At 34.5% G+C, this 23,854-nt stretch overlaps 1 protein-coding gene across 2 annotated transcripts in view; it reads left to right on the top strand.

Annotated features, from left to right (window-relative positions):
- The window catches only part of LOC107439767 (uncharacterized), a 159,263-nt gene that overhangs the window by 60,095 nt on the left and 75,314 nt on the right, over positions 1-23,854 (top strand). For both annotated transcript variants that reach the window (XM_043051795.2, XM_043051794.2), the window contains 9 exons: positions 775-915; positions 995-1,076; positions 4,671-5,185; positions 10,496-10,637; positions 11,968-12,099; positions 14,574-14,694; positions 18,240-18,391; positions 21,049-21,162; positions 22,955-23,077. In XM_043051795.2, the coding sequence (XP_042907729.1) occupies positions 775-915; positions 995-1,076; positions 4,671-5,185; positions 10,496-10,637; positions 11,968-12,099; positions 14,574-14,694; positions 18,240-18,391; positions 21,049-21,162; positions 22,955-23,077 (1,522 nt within the window). The remainder of the gene's footprint in view (positions 1-774; positions 916-994; positions 1,077-4,670; positions 5,186-10,495; positions 10,638-11,967; positions 12,100-14,573; positions 14,695-18,239; positions 18,392-21,048; positions 21,163-22,954; positions 23,078-23,854) is intronic.

The following is a 23,854-nucleotide window of genomic DNA, read 5'->3' as shown; positions in this document are numbered from 1 at the left end:
GCATTGTCCACATACACTATACTAACGAGCCCAGGCCTGAACATCCCCCACACCATTATGCTTCCACCATCATTATCAGCCCGGATAACTTTTCGATAGATAGTGTATTACTAACATCCTGTCTTGCAAATGAACAAACAACGTTACCTTGTTTTCCCAGCAGAGTACTCCCGCAGTGTGGTACCTCATCGTTAAGACACGATGACCCAGTAAAACACCGAATTCAAGCATCAATGTCTGCGTAGGGTACGACGGTGTGCGGTATCGGTCGTCGGGTAACCGAAGCACATCCCCTCTGCAGAGGATTAAAATTGCGGTGGTATGTCTTCGGATCATCCTCACGGATGTTTCCCAGATCGTCGCCAATAGCCCATTGTGCAGTTCTGGTGTGACGTCAATAAAGTACCTACCAATCTTATTCATGATTTTAAATCGATTGTTTTTTAAATTTTCAATCTGCTGCAATTTTCCACCTTTTGTTTGTTTTGTAAAGACAGTCTATCCATTATTGTAGGAAAATTTATTTATCTCACTCAAGGTCTTAATTTTTCTCGTTCGGCGAAATTGACAAAAGAGGGAGAAATTTGATGGCGCCAGGAAAGAACAGTTCGTAGTTACAATGTTCCTTTACAAGTATAATTATCTGTTTTTTCTTATTGCGTCACACAATGTGTATTCCTAAGTTTAAAAAATTGTACATTTGATAAGTTATAGCTAAATTTAAAACTTTTACCCATCAAGAGTAAGAGTGATTGTTTCAACTTTTGCTTTCAGGTATATTGAATATGCTATGGATGAGAAGAATGTTAGAAGCCAAGATTTTTTTGGTGTTTTGATTTCCATTGCGGGAAATTCGATGGGGAGAACTCTTGTATGGAATTTCGTGCGAGAAAATTGGCCGAGGCTCGTTGAAAGGTATTCAACCGATTTACTAAAATTAATAAAGTTGTTTTTTCTTTCAAGATGTTCCGTTAATTTCAATGCCATATTTCAGATTCACGCTCAACGATAGAACTATGGGTTTTGCCATCAAAGCAATCTGCAGTTATTTCACAACACCTGCTGAGTTGGAAGAGGTAAGGCTATCATTTCAATACATTTCCCCCGTATATTCCATTAAATAATTCTAAAAAATTCCAGCTGAATATTTCTTCTTAAGAGGACGCCATACTAAGGGGGAAATGTTCCCATATCAAATTACACCTCTTGGGATTGGATGTGCTCTGAGATGGATTGTGCTCTGATTCAGGTCTAAATTACTATCTTTAGATGACTGAATGGATGTATGAATGTGTCCACCCTATAAACGGGTGTGGCGTATGGCTGTGGTAGAAGTCGAATTCTTGGCCATAGGTCGTGCCGCTAGAAAATAAGAACAATCACACTCCCTCTGCTTTAATGGCAGACGACAGCAATTGATCAAAATTACCTCCAAAGATATACGGAACATTGCTCACATGAGGTCGGTACCCTGCCTACCGTATGAACCAGTCGGCAAATTGGATCTTTTTAGGCTACATACTAAAAATTTGAAACTACCCGAAATTGTCTAAATATACAAGAATTTTTGGGGTGGTTTGGATAGATTCAAAAAATCACAATTTAAGTTTTCAATGTTTTATAAAAGAAAAATTTAAAATTATATGGCATAGCGCCCGCGTAATCGCCACATTAATAACCTAAAACGTCGATTTCCTTACAAATTCCTTAAAAAAATTAGAACATCTGAAGAGGAGGCCATACCTCAGAGGAAAATTTTTGTCGCAAATTCTCTTTCTTCTCCATTACTAATTTTAAACTTAAAAGAAAAAAAAAAGTAGGCTCAGGCAAACAACCTAGAGTAAGTCATAAAGTTTCAATTGCTAAAAAAATACTTCAAAATATTAAAATGGAAGCAAATAATTCGAATCGTTTTCGTTATCATCTTATTATCGATTTTCATTTGCATATTTTAAAATTTTCTTTTCAGTATTCGGAACATGGAGGACTGTATGACCCGGCAGATTTAACATGCACAAGCCACCATTTACTACGCGGGGAGTCTGCGGTCGGCTGGATTCGAACTCCCGTTCTCAAAAACGAGAGTCCAGCTCCCTGCTAACAAGGCAATCCCGGACGAAACATTTTAATACTTATTACCGTTTGTTGTTGCGGTTTGCTGACTTTATCTAAAATCTTTTTCAGAGTATCTCAATAACTTATGAAATTCAATGGTTACGCACGTAAAGTTGTCAGAATAACTGCACTCTAATCCTTGGTGGCTTATGGGTAAGAGAGCTCGTCTCCAAAAGAGGTGACCCGGGTTCGATTCCCTAGTCGATTCGAACTCCCCGCCTGGCTTGTAAAAACTACAATGCTGACGTTAAATATCCTCAGTGCTAGACGGATCAAGGGTTAGAGTCCCTTTTCCGTTAGGCTAACCGTGGGAGGTTTTCGTGGTTTTCCTCTCTATTTAACAGTAATGCGGTTTAATTCCCTCAAAAAAAGTCCTCCATGAACGAAGTGAAATTTCCCCCCAATACTTGATCCAGTATCTCCCTTGTCTTCTGGATTGGGTTCAAAATTATAAGACTACGGTTGAACATCAGTGGTTGTAAGCCTCAAAAGTTGGGTCAGCTGTTCAACGACGGTTGTAAAATAAAATAACTACACTCGACTTGTTTTTTTTAACTTTTAGATAACATTTAATAAATAAATAACTTTAAGTTTGCATCAACGTTGAAGGAAAATCTTATTATCAATTGCTGGAAATGTAGGGTAAACCAACCAGTGAAGGAACATTTCATATATATTGATTAAAAATAAGAATTTGAAAGTTTTTCTGTAGATTGATTGGTAACAACAGCTTACTGCCAAACAGTAGGAAGTCATCTAGTAATGTTTTGGATTACCTGGTCAAATAGACTTCTCTGGAAAAAATTTTGAATTTGTTATTATCTCTGTAACACATTGAAAAAATTATAAGGTGAGTGTTTGTATTTATATGTCTGAAGTAGAATTAATTGCATGTAATAGTTTTATTTTTCTCGCCGTGAAAAAGAGAATTCAAAATATAGTTATTGAAGTTACGTTTTATTTTTTTAGCATCATAAAGTACTGACAAGGGAAACTAAGGAAGTGTGACTCGCCAATTTTGAAATAAACTTGTGGGATGTATACCTTATGAGGAATAATTTTAGGGAGCAACATTCGTTTCGGCCCATAGAAGGTTCTGTTAGAGATAAAAAATAATTAAATATGTAGAAAAATCGGTATTTTATTACTTCAATGCAGACTATTAGTTATTGTAATTGTCTCATAATCCAATTAATTTGTAATTAATTGGATAATTAATTAATTTGCTAATTAATAAATTAATTTACATTCGTTTTGGCCCATAGAGGTCCTGTGAGAGATAAAAAAATAATTCAATTAATAGAAAAATCGGTATTTTATTACTTCAATGCAGACTATTAGCTATTGTAATTGTCTCATAATCCAATTGATTTGTAATTAATTGGATAATTAAATAATTTGTTAATTAATGAATTAATCAGAAAATTAATTAATTATTAATTAATTGTTAATTAATTATTAATTAATTAATTAATTTGCAATTACATACTGCAATTAATTTGGAAAGTTTTTTTTGGAGAAAAAAATTTTTATGTATTTTTTTTTTAAAAACCTGCTAGGTTATAGCAGGTTTTTCTGAAAATCTACAGATATATGAAATTCCCGAAATCAATTTTGACAATAAATGTGCATTATATATAGTACGTGAAAGTACCACAAAATTAATTGGAATATGAGACAATTACAATAATTAATAGTCTGCATTGGAGTAACAAAATACCGATTTTTCTATATATTGAATTATTTTTTATCTCTCATAGTACCTTCTATGGGCCGAAACGAATGTTGCCCCCTAAAATTATTCCTCATAAGGCATACATCCCACTAGTTTATTTCAAAATTGGCGAGTCACACTTCCCTAGTTTCCCTTGTGAGATAAGGGGGAGTTTATTCACTGGATCACCAAACGATGAAAAACCCAGTGAAGGAACAAGTATTCCTTCACTGGGTTTTTTTCTATGTTAATGAAAATAAAAGATAAACTTTAATTTTCTTGTACCTTTAGTGGCGTTCCGCATCAAAAGTACGTTAAAAGTACGAAAAACAACTGCTAACCAGTGAGGGGACAGGCATGTTCCTTTACTGGGCATAGATTTCCCAGTGAATGAACAGTATGTGTTAATATATTGACACTTTAATTTTCAATTCATGATTACAAAAAAAAAGTTAACGTTTTCCAAGTATTTACATGTTATAATTTCAAGAATAGGCTTGCTTTTAAATGTTTGTATGGCTTATAAATTCATAAAGAGCATTAAAAAATAACCAAAATTAAGTGTTCCTTTACTGGGTGTTCATTCACTGTCAAGACCTGTTCCTTCACTTGGTCTTCTTACTACTTGTTATTTGAACCTCCAAAACTTTAAAACAATATTATGTAAGTTCTCTAAATTTTTTTTACATAATTTGCGATTAGTAACAAATATGTTGACACTGTCATTTAACTAAAATTACGAATTTTGAAATTAATAGAGATTTTTTAAAAGGCAAGCGAAGCTTAAGTGTTCCTTCACTGGTTAGTTTACCCTACCAAACAGTGAAATTTCCTTTTACAGATGAAGTCTTTCTTCGCCGAATATCCTGATGCGGGCGCCGGTAAAAGAGGTCGTCAGCAAGCCTTGGAGACGGTGCAAAATAATATACGATGGCTCAAAACCTACAAAGAGAGCATCAAAGCTTGGCTTGAAAAGTCGATTCCCTGGTATCATCACCGTTTGCCCTCCTATATCGTTCCAGAACATTATGACCTACTCTTGCACCCCATGCTAGAAGAGTCTCGATTCAGGGGCACCGTAGCCATCACAGTAGAGCTGCAAAAACCGAGTGATGTGTTCATAGTTCACGCCAAGGGACTGAACGTCACCCATCAGAGCATTCTGTCAGATGGAAAGAATATCTCCCTGGTTGATGTCTTCCAGCACGAAGAAAACGATTATCTGGTTCTTAAGGTTGAAGATGAACTATCCGTCGGAGAGTATAAGTTATACTTTGAATTTGAAGGTCTCTTGTCTCTGTCTTTGCAGGGTTTATACAGAAGTTCCTATTTTGACCCGGTACTTCAAGAGAGAAGGTAATTTCTGATTAATAATAGCCAACGGGTTGACTGAATGCAATACAGTATATTCAGTCAACCTGCTGAAACTGGTTTATACTTGTTTATGTTTGAGTATCAATGGATTAACATTGTAACGCAATACGTTAAAAATAAATACAAATGGGAGGTATAAAAAAATGTCCCGAATAAAAACTCATTACATGGTATCTTTAAATATAAAAGTATTGCTTACAAAGTCGTGCGAAACATTTCATTATTAAAAAACTACAGTGCGTCTAATAATTTGGTCGAATTATTATAATTTATATCGAATTATTATTATTACAGTGTCTTCAATGTTTTGAAATTGACCACGGCTAAAAATGTCACAACTGGTCAACACAAAATTTTCTAATTTTGTCCTATACTTTCAACTCATTAATGTCTAAAAAATGTTCGGAAGCGATGTGTAGAAATTTCAAATTCTCTAACTATCAATTTTGAAAACTTTTTTTCTGTCGTTTGTTTTGACAATCTACATCAGTGCCACTATTTTTGAAATAGAAAAATGAACAGTTTTGAAACTGTTCTGGCCTAAAAACGACCGAATTGTTTAGAGCCGTGATGGCTCAGGGGATAGAGCGTTCGCTTTCCAACGACTTGAACCGGGTTCGTTCAAGTCGTGTTGGTTCGAATCCCTGCGATGGCTGGTCGATACGAATCCCGGCTCTCACCGACCACAGTGCAAATGTGGAATATTCTCAGTGGTAGACGGATCATGGGTTAGAGTCCCTTTGCCGTTAGGCTAACCTATCGAGGTTTTCATGGTTTTCCTCTCCACGTAAAGCAAATGCAGGTCAGTTCCATCAAAAAGTCCTCCGCGAAGGCGAATTTTTCCCAGTACTTGATCCAGGCTTTTCCTTATCTTCTGGATAGGGTTTAAAATTACGAGGCTACTGAATTGAGCATTAGTAGTCATAAACCCAGAGATTGGGTCGACTGTTCAACGACGGTTATAAAATAAAATTGTTTCGTTCAGAGTCTACTATGAGGTCTCCTTATTTCGAAACTCTTTTTACAACGAAATTTACTATCAGAACATTTAAAATACTCTCCATAGGACTCTCTTCCTGTTTATCTATTTTCGTTGATAGCTTGTTGTTCTGGATAACAAACACTCCTGATTTGTTGTGTTTATTGTCTCTTTTGTGTGATATTTGACAACACTTTCTGAATGATACTGCGAATACTTTAGTAAAAGAAGATTTTTAACCGATTCTCTTACCTGTTTTTTTGAAGGAAAAAAAATGCAAAAAATCAACATATTTTTTTATTTCATTAATAAATACATGAAACTAAAACAAAACATAAATCCAAAATTCTAAGTTGAAATGTTATTTTTTGTATGCTTAAAAAATATTTAATTTACCGTCGGTATGCCAAATTATCTCGGGCAAATGAAAAATAGTTAAATGTTAGTCTATGTTCACATGTCAGCAAAATAATTTTGAAAAATTATCTGCATTACTTCCACTTTCGCTCTCAAACGTGATTTTTTTTTCTATGTAAAATCATCGTTTATACAAAACGCGTCCCACAAATGGGCAAACATCCAATCACAGCAGATTATAAATATTTCTTGTTTTGCTTCCGGCCGAGTAAAAACGTGAAAAAACAAAACGTATTGACGAATTCTGCTATGCCCGAGTATACTCGGGATAATAAATATTTGCAATATATACATACCCGTGTTAACTCGGGATGAACAGGGAAGTGGTTAAAGTGCTTCTCTTTTATTAAAATATTTCATTTTCAGAATTTCAACTGAAGGTTATAAATTATACTGCCTTTCACTTATTTTAATGCATAGTCTCAATTAATCAGTATGTCAAAACATGTGAGGACATGCTTTAAAATGGATTTTTTTTTTCACTTAAAAGTCAGCATCATTAGTTTTCTAAATCACAATGCCGTCGTTCCCCCTTAATTGCATAGAGTGATCCGCTTATACGAATAAAACGTAATGGAATCAAATAATTTTATATGAAACTAATGTAAAATTTCCTCGTTTAAATGGATGTTTCTAATCCTCGCTTCATAACGAAAAGGTACTGACAAGAAAAAAAAAATCTTTTTATTTTTAAGAAATGTTTCATCAGCTGGCATGGAATTTTTAGTTACGAATTTTAATAATACAATAGGTGGTCACTTCAATAGGGACTTCCTGTTCATTGGAACAGGTCTAACACCTGTAAGTAAAGAATTCAAATCTTGCTGTTAGTAGTTATACATTGGAGTAAATGAAGAAATTTTTACCTCTCTTCGACTTACTTCACTAACATATTATTTATAATGTAAAATAGGACCAGACTGATTTGTTTCGCAGTGTGGTCCCTTCATGTTGTGCGTAGCGTTTTTAAAAAGTGCCTAACGGTACTGATTTTCGTTTTTTTTAAAAGCCCTTAAAGGTGCTTTTTCATGGAGTGTATTATGCAAAATCGTGTGTTTCACATTATTCTATTCAGCGTTCATTCAACAATCTATTTCGTCGTACCGACGGCTATAACGCATGAAAGGGCCAATCATTATACATGTTTGATGAAATATTTGCGAGTCCGCATGTCCGTCAACTGAGCTGGGTTCGGTGAGATTCTTGTACTCTCATGCGCCACTCTGCTGCATTTTGCAAGATATACTCGATTTCAAGCTTCATTTCCCACCCTCTGCTATCGAACCGAAAATTCTCTTTATTATTTTATGATAACTAATATAATCAAGAAAGGAGTTCTTTGTCAGAAACTGGTTATTTTATCATGATCATGCGAAGTCTTTGAAAATTACTTTGCATTTTGTTAAAAAGTGCTTATTTTTTGTTGAAAGATTTGACTACGCACCCTGTTGATAAGAAAAAGTTTCAAAAACTTAACTCACTAGCCTACACTCTGTCTCTCTCTAAAGTAGAATAATCATTGCTTACTCTTGTGAATACTAGATGAGAGTGAAAAGGAATGATTTGACGTAAAGACGCGGTTCCCAGTAGAACATCGAAGAGGGTGAGGGTGCGCGGTATCGGTCCTCGTTAAAACTGTTCTACTGCCAGACTTCACGTCTTCGGGCTACCAAAGCAGGGGAGAAATCCCGTTTGCAGAGGATCAAAATTACAATGGTATGTCTTCGGATCATATTTAGGAATGTATCCCAGACGGTTGCCAATAGCCCATTATGGAGCTCCAGCACGACGTAAATAAAGTACCTACCTAGCTTATCGTTACCCAGTGAGCACCTGTGACTAAGCCACTGTGGTGGAGTTGCGTCATGTAACCACAAACCAGCCGACTCGTTGAACAGCCGACCCAATTTCATGGGTTTACGACTACTTACGTTCAACTCCGTAGCCTTGTAATTTTGAACCAATCCAGAAGACAAGGAAACTCCTGGATCAGCACCCCCAGAGGTATTGATTTGTTGTGGGAGGACATGGAGGACTAGAGACTCGACAGATTTAACGTGCATCAGTCACCATTTACTACACGGGGAGTCTNGTGCGTAGCGTTTTTAAAAAGTGCCTAACGGTACTGATTTTCGTTTTTTTTAAAAGCCCTTAAAGGTGCTTTTTCATGGAGTGTATTATGCAAAATCGTGTGTTTCACATTATTCTATTCAGCGTTCATTCAACAATCTATTTCGTCGTACCGACGGCTATAACGCATGAAAGGGCCAATCATTATACATGTTTGATGAAATATTTGCGAGTCCGCATGTCCGTCAACTGAGCTGGGTTCGGTGAGATTCTTGTACTCTCATGCGCCACTCTGCTGCATTTTGCAAGATATACTCGATTTCAAGCTTCATTTCCCACCCTCTGATATCGAACCGAAATATCTCTTTATTATTTTATGATAACTAATATAATCAAGAAAGGAGTTCTTTGTCAGAAACTGGTTATTTTATCATTATCATGTGAAGTCTTTGAAAATTATTTTGCATTTTGTTAATGCATATAGTGCTTAAAATAATTTTTGAGTGCTTAAAAAGTTCTTATTTTTTGTCGAAAGATTTGGCTACGCACCCTGTTGATAAGAAAAAGTTTCAAAAACTTAACTCACTAGCTTACACTCTGTCTCTCTCTAAAGTAGAATAATCATTGCTTACTCTTGTGAATACTAGATGGGAGTGAAAAGGAATGATTTGACGTAAAGACGCGGTTCCCAGTAGAACACAGAAGCTAAGCATCCCCGGCTGCTGTCAGTAAGAGGGTGGGTGATCACTTGGATCAGCCTGCGCAGGGACCGAGGGTGCGCGGTATCGGTCCTCGTTAAAACTGTTCTACTGCCAGACTTCACGCCATCGGACTACCAAAGCAGGGGAGCCATCCTGTTTGCAGAGGATCAAAATTACAATGGTGTGTCTTCGGATCATCTTTAGGAATATTTCCCAAACGGTTGCCAATAACCCATTATGGAGCTCTAGCACGACGTAAATAAAGTACCCACCTACCTAGCTTATCGTTACCCAGTGAGCACCTGTGACTAAGCCACTGTGGTGGAGCAGCGTCATGTAACCACAAACCCGTTTAATGGGTGGGTTGCATTCACACAGAAGATAGGACGCAGAACACAGAGAGAGAAAGCTACGTCTATGCCTAAGTTGTGATAAGAATCCACATCCACTGGCTCCGCAGTCCAGTACTGTAACTCCTAGACCAGTGATCGGCTGATCTCTAACTTCAATATTGATATTTAAATATTTCGTTTTTGTTCTAACCTCCATAGAATGAAGTTTTTTCGGTAACAAGTCGTTCACCAGGAATCAATCAATTCTGTTGTAGATAGGAATTTTATTTACGTCGTGCTAGATCTGCATAATGGGCTATTGATGATGGTCAGGGAAACATCTCTGAGGATAATCCAAAGATATACCATCGCAATTTTGATCCTCTTCAGAGGAGATGGCTCCCCTGGTTTGGTAGCTCGACGATCTGTTCTCGAAGTCGAGCACTTTACGGTAGAACAGTTTAACGAGGACCGATATCGGGCACCCTCGGTCCCTTCGCAGACTGATCAAGGTGGTCACCCACTCGTTTACTGACGGCAATCAGTGATGCTTGACTTCGGTGTTCTGCAGGGAACCGTATTTTTATGATCAGTCCAGTGCTGGACCCATTCTGTTATAGAGAGACTCCAGTATATTGAAGTTGACCATAACGTAAAGTTATGCCTTTAGATTCTTAATTTTCGTTCCAACCACCCTATAACAAAATTTGCGATATAGAACTAATCTTATTTGTTTTAGAGAGACCATAAATTTTAAGAAAATTAGTTATCTTACTAATTTTTTCTATTGCAGTTATTTAGCAACGACGCAGTTTGAACCGACCTCCGCCCGTGAAGCCTTTCCTTGTTTTGACGAACCTCACTTCAAGACGACATTCAATATCAGTGTCTTACACACCTCCACCTACTTTGCTCTCTCCAACGCTATCCTCAAAGTGAGTTCAACTAAATCTATTTTTATTACAGAAGTGTCCTATATTTATATCAATTAAATTAGCAACTCTCTAACATGGGTGCTGCGGTGGTTCACCATCTTTGAAGATATTACAGTAACATCTCAACTTTACAGAAGTTGGGTGTCGATTAGTGAAAGTTAGAGGTTGAGAGATTCCAAAGTGCTGAACACATCGACCAGAGGTCTATTGTACCTTATATCATGATTGACAAGAAAGCATTATAGCTGAAATAAAGTTCAGCAAACACTTGACAGGAATATGTTGCATGCAATATTGCCCTAAACCCAAGTCAAAATTCTTAAAAGTACCATCAAAACAGTTTGTTGGTTCATGATGGTCCAACATTATCCGTTAATGGTTTTGGATATGCCAACAAACTTCCATTATTACATGATGGAAAATGCTATTTTAACACACTATGATGGTTCTCATGGACCACCAACCCACAATGGTCCCAATTATACATGATGGTTTAATGAGAATTCTTGATGGTTCAACATGAACAAACCATCAAAACAAGTTGTTTATTATTATGTTGGACTATCATAAATCGGTCCGAATTCCTACATTGGAGCGATGGTTGCTTATGTTTAATGCAATCAAAAATGTAATGGTTCATGATGGAATTAATGATGGTTACCATCAAGATTATGTTGATCCATCAGTGGAAAACCATCAAAAATTTTGACTGGATAATGCTCAAATCTTTGAACAGAATAGACCTCGTGAAGTATCCTCAAGATGACAACTTCGCCAAAGAGATACAACTCCCTTTATGTATAGGTATCTCCTAAGGGTGCAGTGTCCAGTGAGAAAACCAATGATCTTCCTCAAGCTGTCCCTGTTTTGCTTACCCCCTTAACGATCGGTTAACTTTCAAGAAGACGGTCATAAAAGTGCTTATTTCGCCAAATACACGTATTTGATTAGTGCTGGCATTTAGTTTAAAATAAACTATCTACAATTACCTTAAAAATATCCTGGTATTGCCATCTGGTGTGGTAAATGAGAAATGAAATGTTTTCCGGGCAAAAGAAATGAATTAGTTTTATTCTTATTGGCGCGTTACTATTGAACACTCCAGCCCGGAAATTTCACGGGAGCGAGAAGGAAGGGGTTAAGAACCTCTTTTTGATACAAATTAGTTAAGTCACTATTCAGCTCTTTAGCTTGTCTCTGACCATCCGTTTGGCAAAATTAATTTAGTCCATAGGAATCTTTCACTGAATGAAAAAACAAAAGAATAATGTGATAAAATTACTGATACTGTATATATAAATAAATGAAAGATGGTGTTTCTCATTTTCAGAGCAAATCGAGTGAGAATAACGGCTTGATTCTGAGCGAGTTTGAAGAGACTCCCCCTATGGTGACCTATTTACTCTGTGTTGTTGTCTGTGATTTTCAGTACAGAGAGACTTTCACTGAAAGCGGCATACGAGTGAGTATCACATCCGTTTTTAAACTATTACTTTTGTTACAAATTCATTTTTGAATGGTATCACTCGTGTATTTGATATACACTACCTGGCCAAAAGTACCCATACACTCAGTGGTATGGACTTAGAGCGTCCTTGATACACATATTAATATGATGTTGTCCCCCCCCCTTTGTGCATCGATGCACACGTCTGGGAATACTTTACTCCAGTTTTTGATGGGACTTCCATCACAGCTGTGCTTACAGTGAGGATACATAATCTGCACTCCTCGTTCCAAAGGTGTGTTCCATGGGATCGGGGCTCTGAGTGTTTGAACACCCATCTATTCAAAACCTCGATGAAAGCATCGATGTGTGAATGGAGCAGTTATGCTGGTGGAAGAGAAATGAGCCTTCCCCGAAATATTACCGCAGAGTTAGGAGAGCAGTATTGTCCACATATATCTCAGAGTTCATGTTTCCAACCACATGAGCTAACGGATCCAGGCCAAACAACGAGGAACATCCCCTCACCATTATGCTTCCACCACTATAACTACCGGGTGTCCGGATACTTTTGGCCGGATAGTGTATTTATACAGTTTTTCGACGCATTTACCCCAGTTTTCTTACAACACCCAATGCTCCATCTACATTGTTAACAATTTTGGAACCATTATATTGTTTAAAAGGGTTCTATGGTTAAACATTTTATAATACTCCTTACTGATTAAATATTAATTAGTTCAACTTGAAAGGAAATTTGGTTAATCTTACTAATGTTACAGCTTAGTAGCAAAATGTTCAACATTAAACTATTTTTTTTTTCTTCTGAGAAAGTATCTTCGGAGAAGGCCGCCTCGGAAATCCGTGTTTAAGAAAATGAATTCAGTAACTAAAAAAAAAACTTTTTTTGCGCTTAAATTTAGCAATTAAACGAAACATTTCGCTCTTACTTTTATGCACTTATGTTTAAACATGTAGCATAATTATCACAGCTGTATTCCGAGCTGGGTATATTGCAATTGTAACTTTACAAGTCATATCTCTAAATTCAGAACTTTAAATGATAAAGTGAGTTTTAAAAAATTTAAATTCCTATCACGTAAATTTACTATCACTATTTTAAATCGAAAAAATTTAAAAAAGACTGCTGACTTTAAAGTATTTTTGAAAAAAAAAAATCTAATTTTAAAAAAAATGTACTGCGCGCAAAAATACGGTTCCTAAATATCTTTCGAACTAATGATTGGTTCTTCACGTTCTAGAACTTTGTAAAGGTTCGAGGAAGTGATGTCGAGTTACAAAATCAGACCGAAAAACGCACTTTTGCTGAATAAGCATTCCATTTTTTTTTTGCGGGTGCAGATATTATGAAACCCCTCCCTAAATATGGAGGGTAGCCACAATCAAGAAAATAGGATCCCAATAGTTTGGTCAGGAGAGCAATCTAAAGTATCCTTAATATTATTATTTCATTATATTTTTAATAATTTATTATTTATATATTTTTATTATTTATTTTATTTTTGAGTATTTTTTTATTTTATAATATTTGTTTGCGTATTTCGCCATATCTCGCACAGTTTTTAATCGAATTATACAATTGCTTTTTCAAAATGATGTAAATAATTTTATACTTTACAATTCAAAAATTTTCGAATAATAATAATAAATAGAAAAATAAAATGTAGGTAATGAATATTTTCTAAAAGTCATTTTTTGCATGGAATTAGCGTTGCATAAATGAATTTTATAATTCTGTCCAGGAACTTCTCAATACACTTAAAAAGTTCTCGAGTTATGAGAATTATGGGATCGAGTTATGGGATTCGAACTCGGTTCACCTCATTGGAAGGCGAAAGCTCCGTCTCCCGACCTATCACGACTTTATCTAAACTATTTGTCTTATGTCATTCGATTAAGCCCGGATTTGTTTAAATTAACTATTTTTCAAAGATTCGGATTTATTTAAATTAACTATTTAACTATTTATTTCGTTTTACAAAGAGGTGAACCGAGTTCGAATCCCAGCGATGGCTGGTCGATACAAATTCCGCGTTCGGCTTGAACCGACCACAGTGTTGACGTAAAATATCCTTAATGGTAGATGAATCATGGGTAAGAGTCTCTTTGCTGTCACACTAACCATGGGAGATTTTCGTGGCCTTCCTCTCCATGTAACGCAAATGCTGGTTAGTCCCATCATAAAGTCCTCCACGAGGAAAAATTTCTCTCAATATTTGATCAAGAAGTTCCTTTGACTTCTGGATAGGGTGCAAAATTACAAGGCTACAGAGTTGAACATTAGAAGTCGTAAACCCCCCCCCCCTCAAATTTTGTCGGCTGTTCAAGGACGTTAATAAATAATGTTTATTCTGTAATTCAAAAAGCACATTAACCTTTACATCTTTGGAGATTTTCGAACTTTCCTAAATCTCTTTTTAGATTTCTCAATTGACAAATAGTTTGACAAATTTATTTTCCTTTTCAAGATGAGAGCCTACTCTGCACCCCATCTTATAGACAAAACTGAATTTGCATTAAACATAAGCAGCAAAATACTGGTTTACTTCGAGAAATATTTCAACATTTCTTTCCCGTTAAAGAAATTAGGTAAGTATTTATCATCCAAATATCAAATACTTGAAATTTCCATATACAGACCCTGTCCAAATTATTAGGCGCAAAAAATCTTAGTTTTCAGGTGATACTATAGACAGCATTATTGTTTTCCCGCAACTGTAACCTTGCTTACGTTCGTGTAGCGTTTGGTTAAATTAGATCATATATAATATAAATTTGATGATTTTATAAATTAGTTTATATGTAATATAAATATAGAATCTTTATTTTATGGGGTATTATATTACAATAATTAGACGTACTATGAGATTCTATGTAAAATTTTAATTATCAGGTGATGCAGCATTGCTTTTACGTGATTAAAACCTTGTTTAAGTTCTTGTATCAATTTGTTAAATAAGACAAGATTTATAATATAAATGTGACAATCTATATGTATATTTCTCTTACACGGCGATAAAAAAAAAGCCTCATTACAATTCCCCGCTAGAAAATCGAACAATGATTGCAGCTAGAAATGTCACATGCCGAACCTAGCTGAGGTGGCTCAACATATAGCGCTTTTAAAAACGGAAACTGAAAAACCCAGACAGAGCATTCTCACCAAATGTGATATCGAAATTCACCCTATCAGCTGCGGCAATCTCATACTATTAAGCTAGGCAGAAGTGAGTAGTCTTTGTCGATAGATCTCTATTTTAGTATTTTGTCGAAAGCGCTTTTTTTCACGAATTTATATATTACGAATTTATTTGACGATTTTTGATTTATATCACGAATTTATTTGTTTTACTAGAATTTATTTGTTTATGCAGGTTTTTCCATTGCAATTCACTTATTTCAATTTTTAATAGACTTAATTATAGCCAAAATTTTAACCTTTTTAAAGAGATATCAGTTTTAGAAATTTTATCTTAAGATTTTATACTATAGCACATTTCTAATAGGTTTAACGAATTACATGTCATTTATTTGAATTCAAATTTATTTTAATGACTTAGTATTTACTAAAAAGATGTAATTTTTATTTAAAAAAAAGTTGTTATATGGATTTGAATGATTGTTTTGAATTTTTAGAATTTTGTGCATTTGCAATGTACCTATGGTAGTAGCGAGCGAAGCGATTTTGGTTTGCGGAGCAAACCTTATAAGATTGCGTAGAAATTTTCGGGGGTTGGCGAGCGTTAGCGTGCAGGGGGGGGGGGCAACCCACTAGTTTTATGAATTGCACTATATATTATATCAATACACAATATTTATTATATCGGGTATTTTATCATACCAAATTATGAGACACACTGTAGTGTTATAATAATGATATGTTTTGCATGAGTTTATTTGTAATACTTTTATATTTAAACTACTTGTAATGGGTTTTGAATCAGGAGATTTTTTTACATAATTCCTATTTGTTTTTATTTTCAACGTATTGCATTACAATGTTAACCAATGGATAGGTCGAACGTAAAGAAGTTCAAACTGGTTTCAGCCGCGTTCTCGTCAGTTGCGAGCGTGTTTCTATGTCTCTGTATTTATTAGCTTATACTACACAGTTACTTGTTTATTTTGTGTGCAGTGTATTAATAATCAATTGGAACACTTTCATCGTTGGTAAAAAAGACAATCTTTCACCACGTAAAGAAATTGAAGGAAAGGCCCTAGTGAATGCTAAAATAATTTTAAACCGTGAAATATCACGAAGATTGAAGGTTTCTGAAGCTAGCTTACGAAACATAAGGAAGAAAATTGAGTTAGGGGACGAATTGAGCTCTAAAGATGAGGCAGAATTTTATATCTATAATTATCTCTATGTATTATATTTAAAATTCTAAATCCACTAGTTCGAATGTTATTTTTCAAAAGGATTATATCAAGGACTTCCACACGCAAAAAAATAATCCTGTGTCCAGTAACAATTAAAAATGACATAAATATCAAGACGTTTTTTTCGATTTTAATATACGTTAAAAATTAATATAAGTTCAATAATTGTTTAAAACTAAAGTTTAACGATATCAGTGTGAATAGCTCATTGTGGTCAGTTAAATCGAAAAAATCTAAAAATTCGTCGTATTTTAAGTCCAATTAAGATGAGTCTTATTTTTTTTTAAAAATTTATTGTTAAAGGAATTAATAAAAGATTGTTAAAATATGACTCATGCTGGTTTTAAAGCGATTCAGAGGATGGCGGTCATCATCCAATATTTTCCATTATTGCATTCATGCTTTTTGATATGCCAACAAACTTCCATCCTTCCGTGGTGGAAAATGCTACTTTAAGATGGACATCGAGAGAAGCTTGATTCTCATGGACCAACAATCAGTGATGGTTCCAAGTATACCTTTCTATGTTCTATGATAATTTAGTAGGAATTCTTGTAGGTTCTCAGGAATCCAAACAGCTTGGGTTTTTTATGTTGGATCATTAAAAATCAATCCAAATTCCTACTTAGGGATGATGGTGCTTCATGATCATTCCAACAAATTATTTCTAAAAAACAATGCGGAAATTTTCGATGGTCCAACATAAATAAACTATCAAAACAAGTAGATATTCTTATGTTGTACCGTCATAAATCAGTCCGAATTCTTACATTAGGGTGATAGTTACTTATGTTCGATACATTAAAAAATATAATGGTTTATGAAGTAATTATTGATGATTGTCATTAAGATTATGTTAGTCCATCAATGGAAAATTGTCAAAAATTTTGACTTGAAAATTTTGACTGAAGAATTATCTGGACTTAAGAACGAACGCTTAAATATTAAAAATACTTTTTAACGAATACAGAGTTTGAAAAACTTTGAAAATCACTTATTTTTATAAAGTTATGGTTCTTATCGCCGTAATTGTCAGAGATCTTATTTTAGACTGTAAAATTAACTATAAAAATGTTCCTTGTGTACTGATTTTGTTTAATGATATTAAAATTTCGATATATACAGTCACTTACCACATTCTTAGACGTACTCTAAGATTCTATGTAAAATTTTAATTATCAAGTGTTCAATTTCAAGTATCAATTATACTATACAGCTTTATTGTATTTATGCTACTAAAACAGGTTTGCATTTATTGACGATTAGACGATAGACGATATATAATATAAATTTGACAATAGGATAAATTACACGATATATGTTAGATATAAATATAGAATGTTTATTATATCAATCATTATAGTAGTATATTATGATAATTAGATCAAATGATTAGTCGTCCTGTAGTTTTTTAATAATGACATGATTTGCACTAGTTTATATGCAGCACATTTATATTTAAACATACATGTAACGGGTTATTATTTAGATTGTTTATGTACTTCCCATTTGTATTTAATTTTAACGTATTGCATTACAATGTTAACCCATTGATACAGGAGCGTAAAGAAATGGTTTCATCCGTGTAAAAACAATACAGCTGTATAGAGTATCACGTGATAATTAAGATTTTACATAGAATCTTTAGAGTGCGTCACATAATAATAAGGCCACAGAGGCTGTACATTTAAATGAAGCAGAGTGAAAGCATTCCCAAGATAATGATGATTTGTGCTTCGATTCCCTTTTAGACATGATAGCTGTGCCAGACTTCCTACCGAATGGAATGGAGAATTGGGGTTTAATTACTTACGATGAGGAGATAATGATTGTCGACAATGAAGCACCAGATTCCAAGAAGCTCTCATCCGCCTCCATTATTGCACACGAATTAGCGCACATGGTAAGAGACGCTGCGTTTGATACAGAATATATATGTGTGTGTGTGTGCGTGCGTGCGTGTGTAAGGAATTCTTGCAACAACCCTTTGTAAGGGAGAAGGATCATGGAGGTTAAGGATCCACAGTTTCATGCCCAACGAAATTAATGTGGTTATGTGTGTGGTCAACATTGCGCACAGATCGCTTTTACTTTCCAGAGAAGCTAGTATCCCTTTCCCTCTGAGGCTAGGTAGGCTTCTATCTGCTACTGGGTATTGAACCCAATTCTTCACAATGACAGTTCAGTTCCTTAACCACTGAGCCACATGCACTCACGGGGGGCACATGCATACATACAGATCTTGAACAGTGTACAGCTTTCTTTTCCTTATTAAGTTATTCACCAAGAGAGTCTAAAAACATAGTTGTTGACGAAAAATTGTCTCTTTTGCAGTATTTGTCACAATGAATAATGAAATGATGATAATCTGTTGATTTCCTGGATCTAGAGTCCATAGGTATTTGGAAATAGTAACAAACCTGGTAAAAGAAAAATCCTGGTAAAATTTCTTACTGGGTCAACTTTCGAATCCAGCCGGCCGAAGAATCTCCGTGTATTAAATGGTGACTGGCGCACGTTAAATCCGTCAGGATCACAACGTCCTCCAAGTTCTCCTAACAAATCAAAACCTCTGAGGGCATTGATCCAGGAGTTTCCTTGTCTTCTGGATTAAGTTCAAAATGACAAGGCTACGGAGTGCGACTTCTTCCATCTGCAATGAGCTCCAAACAGAACCTTGTATTATATTGTCCGTGCAAAAGTGGTTCAAATAGTAGCAATTTTTATTTATTTGAGTCATTGCGTGATAAGTAAAGTCTTTTGAGCTTCGTTCTATCCTCGTTCTTGACTAGCTGTAACTTAGTTTATTCAAATTTTGAATTTTTCTTCACTTTCAGCTTTTGCATTCATTTTTTAAAGTGCCCAGAATTTTTCGACCCTCGAGGTGGCTTGTTGCTTCAAGAGCACTCAAATCAAACCTTCATAAAATTATTACTTGTGCAAAGCTGAAAACTCTACTGGATTTTCAAATAGAAAACTGGATTTTGCCAGTTTCTCCTCGTCTGCTGATTTGAAAAAAAAAACATTCTCCTGGTTTTAGCACATTTTAGAAAATTCCCTTAAATTCAGTAAGTTTCCTAAAAAGATCCCTATTGAAATGGAATTTTTGCAGAGATTGTGACTCGCTTGGATATTTAAATATGTGTTACTATTACACAAAGAAGCAAGACTCATACATGAAAATTAGTTAACTAACTTTAATGAATTATATACCTATTACTATTCAAAATTAAGAGTAAACATGACACAAGCTCACTTAATGTAAATCATAACTGGAAATATTGCAGTTTTTCTTATTTATTTTGATGATTTAAAAAAATTGCCTAAGGTTCCCTATGTGTAAAATATTTATTACATTTTGTAACAAGAAATGCAAAATGTACTAAATATTTTACACCTAGGGAATATTAGGAATTTTCTCTAATATTCCCAATGTATAAAATCTTTAGTACTTCTTGACATTATTATTTTGTAAAATCTACTGGATCTTTCCCTATCCATGTTGGCAGTGGTCTACTAAACCAACGATCGTCGCAAAGTATGCCGCATTTGGTCTGTATTTTAATCATAAAATAACTCATGACATTTTCTGCACTGTTGTAATGTGTTTAATCATATGGAGTGTACAAATTAGTTCGGTCTGTTTTTAAAAAATGGCTCTGCTGTTATGAATGTTATATAGTGACAGCTGGTTTCAAAGAGGTTAAACATATGTCAATAATATTCAGTTTTTTCGCTTTGAGTTTCATACAAAAACCTTGTTTTTTACTTTGTTGAATATGTCAAATTTTGCGGCAATGAAACACCATTTGCGGGAGGTTTTATGTTTCTGCTTCAATTGGAAGAAAAGTGCAGATGAAGAGCATCGAATGCTTTTAGAAGTTTATGTTGACAATGATCCAACTGATAAATCATGTAGGGAATGGTTTCGACGTTTCAAGAATGGTTAATGGTGAATAAAGAATGGTAAATGGTGAATGATCAATGGTGAATAGTTTTGTATACTATGAGCTGCTACAAACTGGTGATTCCATTACGGGCGATTGGTATAGGCTACAATTGATTCATTTAAGCCGTGCATTACGAGAAAAAAGGACGGAATACGAGCAAAGACATGACAAAGTTATTCTTCTGCATAATAACGGTCAGCCCGATGTCTCAAAAGTCGTAAAAAACTATTTGGAAACGCTCAAGTGGGATAATTTACAGCACCCGCTGTGTCCTCTGGACATTGCTCCTTCTGATTACTGGTTGATCCAACGGATGCAGCATGATTTTGCAGGTCACCAGTTCACTTCTTTCGCAGAAATCGAAAATTGGCTCCTAACTTGGATCGCCTCAAGAGACGAGACATTTTTTCGAGATGGAATTCGAAAATTGCCTGAAAGGTGGGAAAAAGTAGTAGACAGCGATAGACAATACTTTGATTAATCTGCTAATTCATTTTGTTCAGAAATAAATGCATTTTTGACCACAAAAAAAAAACGGACCGGACTAATTTATACTCACAATACTTGTCTTAATTGAAGCGATTGTAAATTGTTGTTTTTGTTTGTAAAGTGGTTCGGAGATCTGGTGACTATGGAATGGTGGAATGATTTGTGGCTGAACGAAGGATTCGCTACATTTGTATCCTGGAAGGGTACGCAACACGCATTTCCCCATCTTTATTCGGTAAGTTGACAAATTGAATCTATTTTTAATTTCATTCATTGTCTTTTCATAAAAACAAGGAAACTAAAATAAATATTTGATAATAAAAATTAATCTGGACTTTATTTATCAAATAGAAAAGCTGCAAAGAAAAGTAAATAATCGACACTACGAAATTAATAGAAACCCAAAAAGACTGTTCAATTAATAAAGCTAAAATAAATCCAATCATTTATGACCCTTCTCAGAGGCTTTAAGATTAACTCAGGCATGGTTTAACTCTAATCTTACCAACACTTAATCTATACCTATTTCTACCAAAGTCGGTCAAATGGCAGAACTTTATGTTTGTTGATTGAATGTGTGAAATATGGATGTTAGGAAGGAAATAAACTAAAAACACTTTATTATTATTAAACAAAGTAGTATATTGCCAATTTTTATGTATTACAAACACAAAGAATAAGAATTTTTAATTCATTGGTCAACGCATTTTTTACATTATACAGGGTGTTTCCATTTTGCATTTTCAGCAAACATATTTTTTCTCATTATTATTATTTCTATAACTCTTATAAGTATAAGAATATATAAGAATTATGAGAATTATAATTCTTATAATTATTCTTATAATTAATATTATATCTTCTAAGAGCTCGTGCCGTCTTGATTGTTTCCACGCTTTTCTGGGTTAGAGCAGAACAGCTAGAAATGAAGTAAAGCTATCAAAATAAAATATAAGCTACTTACCAAAACATTTAGTTTTTGTCAGTTTTTCTTAAACAAAAATGCCAATCTAAAATTTTAGGTCGTTCTTGAAATTAGAATTCACAGTTATTCTGATTGAATTCACTACGCAACACTCTTTGCAGAAATGGGCAACTCATCAAATGTAATACGTTAAACGCGCATGACATCGACATTTCTGATCTGATTACCTTATAAAGCAATAAATTATTCTCCAGGTCAAATGACGGGTTGTCGTAGAAATAGGTAGATGTCGAGTATTTTTCAAAACAAACAAAATACAAAAAAAATGATAGAATTTTAACTGTATATAATTTTTAAAAAAAAAATAAAAAAGACAAATTGTGCAAAAACGATAGGATAACCGCATTTTCGATGCAAAAGTTCTTAAACGGTCATTTGATCGGTTATGGTACGTTTAGTGCTAAGCAAAGGTCAACCCCACGAAATGCATCAAATGATGCATTACATTTTTATTTGGAAAATGTTGCAGCTCGAGCATGATAGTTACCTCAATCAGTTTTCTCCTGGTACTTTTAAGAGTACTTATTTCCATTATACAGGTATTTATTTATTAGATACTCATTAAAACCGACAACAATTATTAGAGCACCCATTATAAAAATTAAATAAGAATCAATAATAATGCTTTTTTTTTTGTGGTTATCCTAAAGAAATAAGTTACTCCATTTTGGTACGTAATTTGTTTTATTTCATTTTATTTCCATAAGCATTAAATTTAGTTTTATCGAATCAGAGACATATTAGGTCGTAAATGTTACATTTTCAGGAAAATTAATTCATTGTTTCTGTACAATAATCTTAAAATATAAAACTATCTAAAAACGGAGATATATTTAATTGCTCGAAACTTTTACTGCGTTGTTTCCCCTTAATTAAGATCGATATTTCGTCACAGATTATTGACAAGCGCTTTTTTTTCTGGATTATCCGAGATTTTCGGGAATATCGAAAAAAAATATGAGAACGAAATCTCATGGCTGTCAGCAATGAATTTTGAAAGTGTTAATATCTCACAGTTACTGTGCAGGATGCAATCTTACAGGTGCCGGGGATGAAGAGCGTGTGTTTTGCGATGGAGAATGACCAGTTCATTCATTCGCATCCTGTAGTGCAGAGCGTGACGCGAGTCACAAGTGACATATTCGACAGCATCGCCTACAGTAAAGTGAGTTTGAAAATGCACTGTTTTTGAAGTTATAAATGAATATTATATATAAATATTATACATTGAAATTTCATATAAAATGTAAATCCTAATAATTATTCGACTTCGTTCACGTATCAACATGTTCTAATTTTGTGACTTCAGTCTGGCCATATTATTCGACGCACTCTAAGATTCTATGTAAAATCTTAGTTATCAGGTGATACTCTATACAGCCTTATTGTTTTTTATGTGACTGTTTGCATTTGTTTACGTCAGTGTATCAATGGGTTAAATTAGACGATATGTAATATAAATCCGACGATGGGATGAATTAGACGACATATTGTATAAATAAAGAATATTTATTATATCAGGTATTATATTAGTATATTATAATAATTAGATCAAATTATTAGACGCACTGTAGTTTTTTTAACAATGACATGTCTTGCACGAGTTTATATGCAATACTTTTATATTTAAACATACATGTAATAGGTTTCTATTCGGGAGTTTTATATACTTCCTATTTGTATTTATTTTTAACGTATTGCATCACCCTCCTGGCGTTTCCCCTCTCTCTTAGTTTCTTACTACAAGCGGCAGACACATTTTAGAAAGATGCCACGAAAAGTGTCGAGGGTCGGAGAAAAGGTATGCTTTCCCCTTTCCACTTCAATTTGTGGTTAAAAGGGGTGATTATCGGTCTAGGAGGTCCAGGTGGGTCATGACAGTTTGATGGATGAATCGCGTATGTGATTCACTTTTCCGAAAGTCATTTTTGAACNTTAAACT

This window comes from Parasteatoda tepidariorum, chromosome 3 (assembly GCF_043381705.1).
Source record: "Parasteatoda tepidariorum isolate YZ-2023 chromosome 3, CAS_Ptep_4.0, whole genome shotgun sequence".
NCBI classification, from domain to species: domain Eukaryota; kingdom Metazoa; phylum Arthropoda; class Arachnida; order Araneae; family Theridiidae; genus Parasteatoda; species Parasteatoda tepidariorum.
This window is presented reverse-complemented; position numbering and strand designations above follow the sequence as displayed.